This window comes from Dufourea novaeangliae, unplaced genomic scaffold (genome assembly GCF_001272555.1).
Source record: "Dufourea novaeangliae isolate 0120121106 unplaced genomic scaffold, ASM127255v1 scaffold2, whole genome shotgun sequence".
Classification (NCBI taxonomy): Eukaryota; Metazoa; Arthropoda; class Insecta; order Hymenoptera; family Halictidae; genus Dufourea; species Dufourea novaeangliae.
This window is the reverse complement of record NW_015373882.1, coordinates 1,764,710-1,779,301: the sequence shown is the minus strand read 5'-3', so window position 1 is coordinate 1,779,301 and position 14,592 is coordinate 1,764,710. Positions and strand designations below refer to the sequence as shown.

At 34.0% G+C, this 14,592-nt stretch overlaps 1 protein-coding gene across 2 annotated transcripts in view; it reads right to left on the bottom strand.

Annotated features, from left to right (window-relative positions):
• The window catches only part of LOC107187341 (innexin shaking-B-like), a 65,181-nt gene that overhangs the window by 1,666 nt on the left and 48,923 nt on the right, over positions 1–14,592 (bottom strand). For both annotated transcript variants that reach the window (XM_015575533.1, XM_015575452.1), the window contains exon 3: positions 1,884–2,173. In XM_015575533.1, coding sequence (XP_015431019.1) covers positions 1,884–2,173 — 290 coding nt within the window. The remainder of the gene's footprint in view (positions 1–1,883; positions 2,174–14,592) is intronic.

The window sequence follows — 14,592 nt, the reverse complement described above, 5'->3', positions numbered from 1 at the left end:
AATGTTGGGAAAAATATTTTACTACCAAAAAGACAACTGACTGGATTAAATGCTGCTCATGCCAAAAATAGTTCTATGAGTTTGGCACAATGTATGCCCTACAATGCAACAACTGTGAGAAAGAAAATATAAGAGAAAAAATGATAAGAAAGAGAAATTAGTGCATGTTACATCTCGCCCCATGCGTGTGACATCTCACCTACAAGATTTGAGAGAGACGTCACTTTGTCGACCTATCATCTTTAACAATTCTTCTTGATTTTGCCTGAGAAATGTTTACAATTGTTTATATTTTTTCGTGGTATATAAGCATGTTAATGTAACAAAAAAAAGATCGTTTGAATTAGTAAAAACCAAAAATACTTATTGGCTCTCAACTAAAAATGTTGGCGTCCTTTTTGAATTTACCCTATTTGATAAGTAAAATTTACGCGTAAGTAATACAGGGTGTCTCAGTTTTGCCCACAAAACTTTACCAACGCATATTCTATGAGCCAAATTAAAAAAAAAATGTTATATAATCATAGACCTTTAAATGCTTCATTAGAAAGTTATCACAAAAATACGAAGTAATAATGAACTGCTTTCTTGTGACTCCAGTGGTTAAATGATCATTATCCTTAACGACTGATAGGTCGAGGAAGGCCAAGTCCTTGGCCCCCAAGATTACTAGATATCACACCAACAGATTTTTACTTGTAGGGGACTGTGAAAGAAAATGTTTGTCAAACACAAATTATGATAATATGCGTCAGGAATTAATGCAAAGAATTCGTGATGTGTTTTCTGCAATTAAAGAAAATAAACAAGAAATTAGTAATGCAATAGATTCTATTCTCCCTAGGTGCATTCATAATAATAGGCAACATTTTCAAATAGAATTAGAATGTCAACCGAGGACAAGAAAGCAGTCCGTTATCATTTCGTATCTTTGTTATAATTTTTTAATAAAGCATTTAAAAGCCTATGTTTATGTAATATTTCTTTTATTTTTGCTTATAGAATAAACTGGTAATGTTTTGCGGCAAAAGCTGAAAAAATTATAATTTATAATTTTAGTATAAGAAAGAACGAGACAAGGTATGGAAGAATGAATGGGAAAATCATAATTCTAAGCCAAACCTCATTCTGTAGACGATAGGCAAATATTCACTGCGTGGCATAACTATAAAACCACCCTAAAATTTTCATCTGTTATGTATTGTGGTTAAAATAAAAACAAACCAAGTATGCCATGTTTGCAATTGTGTTAAGAATAAATGTTTCTCCAGAAAAGGATAGATTGTATTCCTTAGAAAAAAATGGTTCGTTTTTATTTTAACCACCATACATAAGGATTTAAAATTTTAGGGTGGTTTTATAGTTATGCCACGTAGTGTATATATCTATATAGTTTCAAAAATTAATAAATATATATACAGTGAAAGTCAAAACTAAGTATACACTTTACAAAGATGAACTTCGTGTAATACTTCTGTAACATCCTACAAAACATTTTCGCAGTAAATAGGCAGCCCAAAAATTGAAGAAAGAGAAATTCGGAGTTATAACCACTTGGTTTGGAGCAGCATGGCAATTTCTGGTGCAGGACAGTTGGTTTTTATTGATAGTACTATGGACAAATTAGAATGTTTGAATATTTTCAAATCAAATTCAACTGCAACTGCATTCATGGGTTTTTTAGTGAAAATTGTTTACTGGAAAACAGTTTCAATTGGTTAAATCCTCCTCCACAGTCACCAGATCTCAATGCAATAGAGCTTCTACGCGAAATATTATATTCTAAATTCAGAAAAATAAATATGAATGAATCCTATACTTTGAAAGTGTATACTCATTTTTGACTCTCACTGTGTGTGTGTATATATATATATGTTACTCACCCTGTATAAAACCGTGATGAAACTAAGCACGCCGAGAAAGAGGAACCAGAACCACAGAAAAACGTATATCTTCTCGTTGACTACGTTCAGGGGTAATATGCAGACCGCGTCGTGTCTCTCCACCTCGCCGCTGACACCGTATTTGTAGAAGGTGCATTTGGTCATTCGAGGAAACACGTAAATCATCGGATCGACCCGATCTTCCTGGTCCGACTCCAGGAACCTGAGTACGTCGATACCAAACGTCAGAAAGGCACCGTCGAAGAAGCGGTTCATCAGAAACATTTGACCTGCACAGATTTTAAGTACCACTTTGTATAATAATTTCGCAGTTTTCATGATTTTGTAAGATCTATAATTTTTATTACATATAACGCTCCCTCTCCTCTCCTCACCGATTAAGTTTACCACGTTTGGCGTCGATTTCTTATCTTTCAGCTGTGTTCCTTCTTTTCTTTTTAAAGTGATATAGGTCTAATTCTGAGAAAATGATTTAAAGCTAATTTTAATTACAGAATGGATTGCTTCTCTTTTTATATGTATAATAGCAAAGTCAATACAATATTCTCATGAATTAGTCAAAAGAAGTTTGGCTGTTAAGTGGAATTGCAACTATTAACCCTCCGCAGACGGTGCCGGAGTCACACGTCATGCGCTAGCGGACTCATCGACTTGTGACGTTGTATGCAAAAGGGCCGGGCTAGGACGCCGCAGAAGTATTGACTCATGTCTTCGGCTCACTCTATTTCCTTTTTCACGCACTGTCCTTTCTTCTAGTCGACAAAACTTCTACAGTGTCGGTAAGGGCCTCGAGCTCGAGCCACCGTAACTTTGCGTTAGTAACCTATCGATGTGAGTCAAAAATGATCCGGCTACGGACGCCCCGCGAGTCCAGTACTCACAGAGTTAAAGATATGAACTTGACTGTTCTTTCATTTTAATCGTAAAGGATCGTTCTTTCCAAGTAATTGTTTGCTTTATACGTAGATTTATTTTTGCAATACAAAGATATTAAAAATATGTTCTTTTGCGAAGGTAGTTTTCGTAAAAATCGTTGAAAATTTTCAACTTTGAAGGTCTGTATTTTTATTATGATGTATTTGAAAAAATAATGACTTAAATCTCCACTATTTTCTCGTGGACTATAACGTATTTCAATTTCAGCAAAATCCCAGACATCGTGTACAAAAGTGATCCATGCGGCGTGGAATAACCCTTCACAATAATTCAGTATGGAAATTATATTCTACGTCATCACAGTGTCGTTATAATATCCTCGAAACAGAAACGTGTAGTGTTATTATTTGAAACAAAACATGAGATCATTAAAAGATGAAAGAATGGCGACAGTATGACAAAGTTAGCAGCAAAATATGCTGTCGGGAAAGCTACGATCAGTGGTATCAAAAATAGGGAACGAAAGATCATTTAACTAATATTATTATGTTTAAAATATATGAAGTTTCACGTGATAAAAGTAACGATTGTATTATTCGAAACTTCTGTCATCCAAACACTTTTGTCTTCCAATTAGTTTCGATTAGGAATGGACTCGTCGAGAAGTCGAAACCTCGGAACCCTTTCAAACCGAAGAAAAATTCGAGTTTCGAGAATTCAAAACCTGGAATTTTTTTCGTGATTTCAAATTCTTAAAACCCAGGTAAGAAAAAATATAGAATTGATTAATAAAGAATCCTTCGTTACTACTAAAAAAGAATAAGTGAATATATTGTTATGTTTTTCTTTGTGTTTCGTTTAATTATGGACAATAAAGATTTATGCAAAAACTTTATCGAGGCTTCAGTTCATAAAATAAAATCTTACAAAACAAAATCAGCATTTCAATTTTCAAGAGTTTCAAGATTCGAAATTTTACGATGTTTTGGATTCGAAATTCGAGAATTTGAAAAATTAGGTTCCAACCAAATTCTAGTTTCGATAATCGAGGTTCCATTGTATTTGCCGGTCTCTGCCATGCCAAGCGTACCGTTTATCAGGTCACTTGAGATGGCCCGACGAAAGTCACTATATTTATTTAAATAAACGTAAAAACGCCAGAGGCACTACAAGCTAATGTCGTTCCACATGGCGTTGGGACGCGACTCCAAGCACAGCTGTGTCTGGAATAAAGTGATAGAAGCCAGATCCGCTGTCACGCATCCGTCAGACGACTCTAACCACTTAAGGTGGTACATAGGTATTAGACAGCTAAAATGAACGGTTTCATTTGGGTCGAATTGAACAGGCCTTAATAACTCAAACCATTCGCACGATTTACAATACTTTATTGTGCATATAACACATGTTTTAAAACGAACAAACCTACAAAATATTAAAAATTAAGTGAAATGCACGAAAGTGAACGCTGCGCAATGTGCTCGTCCAACTAGTAACCGTCATTCCACATGAATGACCTCATCTAAAAGCAAAGCCATCGAAAATAAGTATTCTCATCTTGTTCAAATTTAATTTCCAATTTGTTAATAACGAAAAAGCACACGATATTTTTCATGGAAATTTCATATTTCCACTTCGAACGACAGTGGCTATTTTTTTATGAAAATACAAAATTAAAAATCGGACATCGTCACCGACTTCTAAATTTCAATTATTTTCAAAATCCCTACGATTTTTGTTTTCCGATACACGGTTTGTAAATTCAATAATTAATATTCAATAAATGCAATGGTAGTTAGAGCTGGGCTTGAGGTAAAATTATCGGCTGAAATAATGTAGCTCTACCGTTTAAACGTTCTTTATAAAATGTACATCGTAAAAGACAAAATTGGTTGCGGTGACCTAGAAGTAACAGCGTCGGAATAAAAAAGCTTTTCCCTGGAATCAAAAAGTGCTAAATACACACAGCTTACACATTCGGTATACCAACAAGTCGTCCACTATTTCTTCTAATTATAAGGCAATACATTTAAAATTAAAAATATCTGTTCAATTTTTCACTCAAATAAAAATGGTGTGTAGGGTGTTGGAAAATCATTATCAATATAAGTGGTACACAGTCTAGATCCCTGATTTCCATAGTAGGAGAAAGTTCCCTCATTTGGATCGGATCCTAAATTAGACCAGTTTGTATTCATATACATATAAATTAGAGGTATGCGAGTACTCGAATTTCAAGTTAAATTATGATCGATCGGTCGAGCCGAGTCGAACGTTTGAATTTTTCAAACTACTTGAAATCGGCGAACTGTTTGAAAAAAATGCGAGCTACTTGAAAAACTCAAACGGCCCGAATATTCAAATGCTCGTTAGATTTCGATTTACTGGAAGATGAATTTTCAGTTCCAAACAAATTTTCAAACTACTCGAATATACTCGAACAGATCTTTAATTTTCGAGTTACTGGTAAATATTCGAATTGCTCTACTTACTCGAATATTTACCTACTTACGATGAAATACTAATCTAACTATAAGGAAGAAAAATGTAAGACTTTACTTTAACGATTTTGTTTTTTTTTTTTTTTCATTTCTTGAAATGATTTTTCTTCCTTACAGTTAGATTAGTATTTGATAGTAAATAGATAAATATTCGAGTACTTCGAGCAGAATATTTACAAATAACTCGAAAGTTAGAGATCTGTACGAATATATTCGAGTATATTTTCGAGCTGAAAATTCATCTTCAAGTAAATCGAAGTCTAACGAGCGCTCACATATTTGAGCTTTTGAGTTTTCCAAGTAGCTCGAATTTTTTTCAAAGAGTTCGTCAATTTCAAGTAACTCTGAATATTCAAACGCTTAACTCGATTTGAGCAATCGAACCAAGTTCAACTTAGCTCGTAAATTACGGGTATTCGCGCACCCCTAATATGTACATACTGCTTCGTAACAGCAAAGAAACAGAACAACGTAGAATTAATAATTAACTACAGCGTGATGAATGTTGTGTTCTGATGCCAGCTAATATAATTTTGCCTCTAACTTGTATAAGCTGTAACTTTTGATTGGTAGATAAATTTTGAATTCTTGTGGGTATAATGTTTTAAGAAGGGGCATACCTTTAATACTATTGTAACATTTACGTGATACTTGACTTAGTTTATGTTTATTACACCTAAACGTTAAAATTAGGTTAGTTTCTTAAATTGAACTATCTAATGGTTCTTAAGTTGGACCGATCCAGATTATGATACAGGAAGATTGCCTTTATGTTGTTTGTTTGTCTGCATTTTCAGAATCAGTTATGGAAGAATAGTGGATTCAGTGTCTTTAATACCGATTACTATGAGTGCATAAACTGACAGTCTAACAGCGACTGATTATTTTGTCAAATCCATGTTTTTTTTCTCAGTATACTGTGACATGATCCTCAGACTAATCTTTTTTTTATAGAATTTAAGTATACTTTTAAATAGAAGTTCCTACCTAAAATAACCTAAAATAAATATGGTCCAATTATGATATCTGTCATCCAAATTAGGAAACCAGTTTCCTAAATTGGACCATTGACGCTATTTCGAGAACATTCTTTTGTAACTATCCACACAGCATTACAATCTGTTTTATTAGATTTATATATCAATCACAATGCTGAAATTGTTCTCAAATTTTTCTGCTCGAAACTATGAACACATTTCCGATTTATAGAGGTACTTTCTTAAGTGGTTCAATATTGGGAACTTTCCCCTATAGATTGAAACCTTTATATCCATCGATAATGTATCTAATACTTAGCAGTTTAAAAAGTACTTTTAATTCGAATGTCGTGAAATGTTACCATTACAGTAATAGGATATTTACCGGAAAGTTAGTGTTCAAAAATACGTCCATCAGCCTCGATGAAGTCAAACTCAGAAATTGAAACGTCCCCTAAACTAATAGTTCTACGGCATAAATAGCTTAACACGTTTCATGTATAGTAGGCCATCGACAAATCTCCCTTCTGGTCACTGACGATTCTTACAATCAATGCAATACATTCGGTAACAATTATTTCTAATTATTCCAAAGTAAAATTTACCGGGGCCAGATGTTACAGGGGCTAGTTGTTACAATGGGGTTTGAATTTTAGCAGCTTGCAGCAGCACATTGAAAATTAAGTGGTTAATGTGTTTCAACCATACGCAAATGCACTTTGTATTATATTGTTTTGCAATCGCCTCACATCTTCCGACGTTATTAGAGTTTTTATGTTTTCAGGTACAGAAGTAAGTTTCTCTAGTTCAAACTGTTCCATCAAACAATCAAAAATATATATTTATTTACTCATTTGGTTTATTCATTTGTTTATTCATTTATGCATGGATATGTTTATTCATATGTTTACTCATATGTTTACTCATGTGTTTACCCATATGTTTACTCGTATGTTTATTCATATGCATATTCATATGCTTATTCATATGTTTACTCATATCATTACTCGTATGTTTACTCATATGTTTACTCATATGTTTACTCATATGTTTACTCATATGTTTACTCATATGTTTACTCATATGTTTACTCATATGTTTACTCATATGTTTACTCATATGTTTACTCATATGTTTACTCATATGTTTACTCATATGTTTACTCATATGTTTACTCATATGTTTACTCATATGTTTACTCATATGTTTACTCATATGTTTACTCATATGTTTATTCATATGCTTATTCATATGCTTATTCATATGCTTATTCATATGCTTATTCATATGTTTACTCATGTGTTTACTAATGTGTTTACTCATATGTTTACTCATATGTTTACTCATATGTTTATTCATATGCTTATTCATATACTTATTCATATGCTTATTCATATGCTTATTCATATGCTTATTCACTTGTTTATTCACTTGTTTATTCACTTGTTTATTCATTTGTGTATTCATATGTTTATTCATATGTTTGTTCACGTGTCTATTCATACGTTTATTCATATCTCTAATCTTACGTTTATTCATTTGTTTATTTATTTACATACGTATATGTAACCCTCTAGTACACAATCCAATTAGAATCTGTCAATTGCAGGTAATAACGTGTTGTGTATTCTATGCCTAAAAAAGAGACTTGGGAACTAAAGAAGTCTAGCGATTCATAAAATGTATTCACATTCATAATTATACGGTTATTCGAAAAACCTACTGACATCGAAATACATATGCCCCACTCGAAACTATTCGACTCACGTTTGAAATATCTTCGGTATCAGTGAACTGATTTAAATATAACACCATGTATACATATGTATTATCCAATCGTCGAAACACATATCTTCGTTGCTCGCTATAAGTGTCCAAACCGTCGTTGATTCAGAAAATCGCAAAACACGAACTAATTACCCGCTGGATACCAGCATGTTCGCCAATGAGAATAATTTCGGGCTGACAGCGATAGCTTCGAACAAAGTAAGCGTTTCGGGACTACTGACGGTTAATCATCGTGGATTGGCTCCGTTCGGAGGTAGACAGCGGCCAGCTGTATCGTTGCCAAATTTTATTGTGAATCGTTCATTCACCGGTCGGTCTGTCCGTTTACGTTCGCATGCAAAGATAACCGAAATCAAGATGAATCATCTTCAGCCTCAACCACTGTCGAGGCTCCGAAAAAAAACATCTGACAGAGGACGTTAATTAGATGTTAAATTAATTTTGAGGAAACAATGATCATGAGTTATAAGACTTGACCACCTAAGTACGAAAATTCGTGTCACTCATCCGGAAAATTCAGTATTGACTCGAAAAGTTAGCCATAAGCAGCTCAGAAAATGGGTATAAATAACTTTCTTTTTATAATTTCTATGACTTTTCACATGAAAAAACACTGAATTTTTGACAAGCTTTTTCTTATTTATCTCATCGGCAACCTAGTCTCAAATTTTCTGAGTGTGTGTAGTTCGTTCAGATAAACAAAGTGTACGAATTTTATTCAATTATCTAGACTTTCGAATTTGGCACGAACCACATTAAGGGGGGATTCTATCTTGTGGTGCCGTAAAGAAGGTAATGTTTTGCGAATGGTTGTTTTTCTTTTGTTTTTAACTATAGTTCTAAATTTTTGTGTGACGACAAAAAAACAAATGTTGATACGGAGTATCAAAGTTGATACTGATGATTGGGGGCGCTGAAAAAATGCTGCCGTTGACGGAATGTACCCCAGAAAGTATCTGAAACACAAAAGGAAAAATAGATTCTTAATCTGTATAAATGTGGCTATCTATGGTAGTATCATAGATTTATTCTCATATCTATTATCGTTATTTTATTTAAAGAAACTTTTCCTGATTTTTGGGCGAAATTCGATCCATTTTTGCAGAATGCTTCCATATTAACCAATTTTTTATTGTCCTTAATGAATCTACTACCATAGATAGTCACATATACATTAAGAATCGGTTTTTTCTTTTGCGTTTCGGATAATTCTTGATGGGTACGTTTCGTCAACGCCAGCAACACCAGATTCAAAAATTTTCTTTTAACATACTCGATCATCACTCTGTATCAACAATATTTTTTCTTTTGTTGTCGCACAAAAAGTTTAGAACAATAATTAAAGGTAATATAAAAACAACCTGTTAAGTGTCGAATGATTCTCGCGAACAGTTTTTGTGCAAAAAAATTCACAAGGAATCACCTGCTTTACAACCCCACAAGGTGGAATGCCCCCTTAAAAAACAACAAAACTTTTCTCCGGTTTGAATACTTATATTTCAAAACAGTTTCTTTCTGATTGTTTATCATGTTGTGGAGAACGTTTTAATCGTTAACACATTTCGTAAAAAGTTTCGCAATTTTTTATATGAATTTTCGGACAGTGTTCCGTTCTTCTCCTTTTATTTTCTATAAACTGCTCTGATACCAAAAACTAATCACATTTTGGTAATTACGATCGATTAATTTGTAGCGGAGAAACTGACGAATACAACGAAAAAAAATTTTCAATTTCGTGGAGTGTTTTTGAAGAAGTGTTTATCTGAAATTGCAAAAACATGGTTTCACAAGACAGCGTTCGGAAGTTGACGTGTACCTCTTCATGCGTCATCAAGCTTTTGAAAATTGAAATTCACTTAGTTCCACTCATCAGAAATTGTTGAGATTTGTCTTGAAATCTATCTGAAGACTGCCACTTTGATTGAAAATAAAAAACTGAAAATCGATCTTATAGTGATGTTCTTTTACCTTGCCCCCTTTAAGCTCAGAAATGGACATGGATACCATGATGGTATATTTTTTGTTTCTTTTCTAGATATTTTATGTACACGTATGCAAAGAACCTGGGAAATCGACAAAATTATGGAAAGGAGGTTATTTATTATCTCTCTTCGGAGCTGCTTAGCTTGATAACGTATAACATCTATTATCCAAATGTTAATTATCGAAAAAGTCATCTAAAATATCGATTATCGAAACACCGAACATGTCACGAATGTTTTGTGAAAGAATTATAGAACGTTTCTATTGACAGTAGAATCTAATGGATATGGAAATTACAATTTTGATGATATTTAGAAACAATTAGAAATATGTAAAGACAATGGATATAAGATATAAGCATACGAGATATAAGAGGATATAAGATTACGGATATTGCTTCCTCTATTGTTGTTGAAGGAAACAACATAACACGAAGGAGTGGAGGGACCAGATGAACTATTCCATTAAACTGCAAAGTTAAAAATACGTAAATTTACGGTGTATCGAGTTTTCATGAACATAAATATCCATCTATAAAAATTGTTTTATTCCCAGTTATCTCGTGACGTGCGTATATAAAACCTTGTTTCTCCTGGACCAGTATCCGCAAAAACCGCTTATCGGAACAGATTTGTCTCCCTATTAGCTCGGATGATCGATATTGTACTGCGGTTATAAGCAGTTTCTCTGCCTAATTCGACATTTATATATTCTTGTAGCGGAAGTCACGTGTACACTTGAAAAATCGGTATTCCATTTATTCTTTGTTGTTTGTTATTATTCGAAAATTTCTAAAGCTCTATACTCTCATTGCCTAAGAACACGCAAGGTGCATTGCACAGGTGTTCGTGACATTTACGAGACCGTGGATAGGTCGGTCCGATGAAGTAAACGGTGAAACGCCGAATAAACGAGCAAAAGGGTGCCGACCGGTGATACGTGGAAAAATATGGAATAATAAAAAAGCAAACTACCCCGGTTAGTATTGGTCGGCCGAAGAAGATACACGAATCCGTTAAAAGTAACAAAACAAATATAACGAAAGAAGATAAACATATGGTTGGGAGATGATCCGTACGAAATGGCAAAGAGAAATGAGGAAACTTCACCGAGTGAACGCTCCTGTGTGGTTGCAAATGATTTGTGTAACTCTCGGTTCGTACGGAACAGTTGTATCCGAATTCCACGATTCCTCTTTAAGATGTTAAAACCGCCCCCACTTGTTCAAAAAGGAAAAAATACGGTTCTTCTAAGAATTTGTTTGGACGTAACAAAAACACCACTTTCAAAAAAGATCTTTATTAACGACGAATACGTGTAGGGTAAATTGAGAAGAGACGCCACATGGAGAGAAATGCCCCACTTGTAATATCTTCCGATTGGAAAAAAAAATTACATATGTTGCGTCCTTATAAACCTATATATATATATATATTATAAACCCACTTGTGTGCCTAAGACAATAAGTTAGTGTTTATTCGTCTGTTGCTGCACGTATTGGGGGGGAGGACTTTGTTTCTTAATAGGGTCAATTTTTAATTTGGTGACAGTTTTGTCATTCTGTTTTTTGACATATGTCAAGTACAAGGTCTACAATTTATTATAATGTAAACTACAAATAATTGAAGTCTACTACGAAAATGGTGGATCTGTGAAAACTACATATCGCAAAATTTCGAATATTTTCGGTCGTTATAATTATACTTCTGAGACCGCTATTATGAATTTAGTCGATAAATTTGAGTCTACTGGTTCTAATAGAACTAGCCTTTAAATTCCACTCGTGTTACTGTTTGGTGCGCTTTTTGGTCTGGAGGACTGATTGGACCGTATTTTTCTGAAAATGAGGCTGCAAACGCTGTTACTGTCAATCGATTGCGTTATCGGTACATATTGACAAATTTTTTTGGCCTATTATTGATGATTTGGATGTGAGTAATATGTGGTTTCAACAGGACGGCGCCAAATACAATGAATTTATTGCAAATGAAATTTCCCGATCGAATAATTTCGCGTAATTTTGCAGTCAATTGGCCGCCTAGATCGTGTGATTTAATGCCGTTAGACTATTTCTTATGGGGCTATGTGAAAGATCAAGTCTATGCAGATAATCCACAATCCATTGAAGCCTTGAAAACCAACATCCGACGCGTAATTGGTGAGATAGAACCGCAATTATGCAAAAATGTAATCGAAAATTTTGACAAAAGGATCGACGTTTGTAAACATGGTCGTGGTGGACATTTCTCTGATATTCTTTTTCATTCATAAATTGTCGACCCTCTAGATTGTATATCAATAAAGAAATACAGCACTTTCATCCAAAATGTGTGTTTCATTTAAAATTTAAAAACAAAGTCCCTGTTGAAAAGCCCTGCATCTAGGAAATACTAAAGAAAAAAACTGCGAAAAATGTCAGAATTTTCTGTATGTGACACATTAATTCCTATTACAATCGTGATGGAGACAGAAGAAAGTTAATACCTATTTTATTGTTTACTATGGTCTCTTATTTATTAATAAACACAGAGTTTTTGATGTTATCACTTTTTAGGTTGTTTTTTGGACACGTGGCATCTCTCCCACAAAACGAGGAAAGACGCCACATAAAATGGTAGGTGCTCTGGCTGGCTAATAATCATCGAAATATAATATTAATTTATAATTATAACATTAAATGATAAATATAATATTGCGTAGAGTGTTGGGAAAATTATTTTACTACCAAAAAGAAAATTGATTGCACCAAGTACTGTTCATATACGCGTTGTGATTGGTTGGCTACCAGCCAACTTTACCAGGAAACTCGGCTGGCATAATCGTGCTCTAATTGGTCAGGGTTTTTCGTTAATATCTCGTTAACAAAGCCTCGGATAAAATTTTTGCTAAAGAAAAACATGTTCCAAATCGCATCACGAGTGTCCCATTTCAGGGACCTGCAACATTTTTTTTACACCCTGTAGATAGGATTTCAAGGAATGCGATCATATTTCTTTCTTTATCGATATCTGACCCTCTGCGAGAAATTTGTGAAAGAAAAATTTGTTTCTAAGTTTTCTCATTATATAAATGATTTGCAATTTAAAATATACATATTACCCAGACAGGCCAAAGTTTTCAGATTAAAATAAATGAAAAATAAAAGCAATACAATGAATAGTTCCCAAGATAAAAATTCATACATACATCCCGATTTCAGGAAAATAAACAAACATTGCAAAATTTTATAGCCTGTATTTTTTAAATAAATGTAAGGTACCAGAAGAATAATGCCTTCAACAACCCCTAATTTTACGTGAACTACCGTATATTTCAATTTGAACAAAATCCCTGACATCCAATACAACAAGTGATCGATTTGGCGTGAAATAACCTCTGTATAATTAGCGACGGTGGCGTCATCGATGATTCGGCGACATTTTCACCTAGGCGACATTATAAAATGCGAAAAGCTAAACATTCTTCTTATTCGCTATTTTTTTTTACCTTTATTAATATATGAAATATGCAGTAAAGTGGTTTTCTCATCCTCAATATCGAAGACTGTTTTCACTCCATAAACATGAAAATTAGCCAATAATAAAATATCTCCAATATTTTTGAATACTGTACGTCTGTCAGACCAAAACGATGATCGTCAATTGGCTGGCGTTCCTTGTCGGCGAAGATGAGAGAAAAGCTCTCCGACACTGTCAATGTTAACAACTTCTTGAGTGACAGCTTATGTATGTTCGCGGCAGACGGGACCAGCCGTTTGAAATAAGGAAGGATTTTACGTTAAAGTAGCAAAGACGTTTAAAAATTACTGTTTTAAAAATAGCGGATGAAAGTAAAAGCAGGGATACGCCATCAAAGAGATGCTCGAGACATTCGAGATCAAAGGGGCCCGCCCCTCCAGTTCTTGGAAGTCTTTCTTGACCGTCACACGCCGATTTTACGGCAAACTTCGGTGCCAATGACGTTCAACTCTGACCTGTACCGAATTTTCTTTTCTACAGGGTGATTCGGGGAATTGGGCCAGCCTATAACAAAATGCAGTTGTACTTCTTTTTTTCAATGGAACACTACGATCTCTTTTGCACAAATTTATTCCTCGTGTCATTCCGTGTATAAAAGGTATAAAATAATGTCATTGAAAAATAATAATTCACAAGATATTTCACTTTTTATACAGAGTTCCCTAAAATTATAATACAAATAAAATTGAGGTTTCGTTTTAGAGAAAATCGTATTTAAAAATTAAGTAGAAACGGAATGTCGTGAACAGACGCGCTAGCAAAGCCCTATTCAATTGCACGCATATCTAGCAGATCTTCAAATTCGATTATCTCGAAAACCAAGCTTTAAATGAAAAAACGTCATTCTTTTTTTCGACTTATTTTGGCAGGTAGAATCACCTCCTGCCCGGTTCTACCGAGTTTTGGGTATACCCTATAGAATTATTATACTATACATATTAGGATAACTCATCACAACAGGTAAAAGTTACTTAACCTTGTTAAGGACAACTATTCTAAGTAATCCCAAAGAAGTTTTAGCCGTCGCTCACTTTTTATTAAAAAG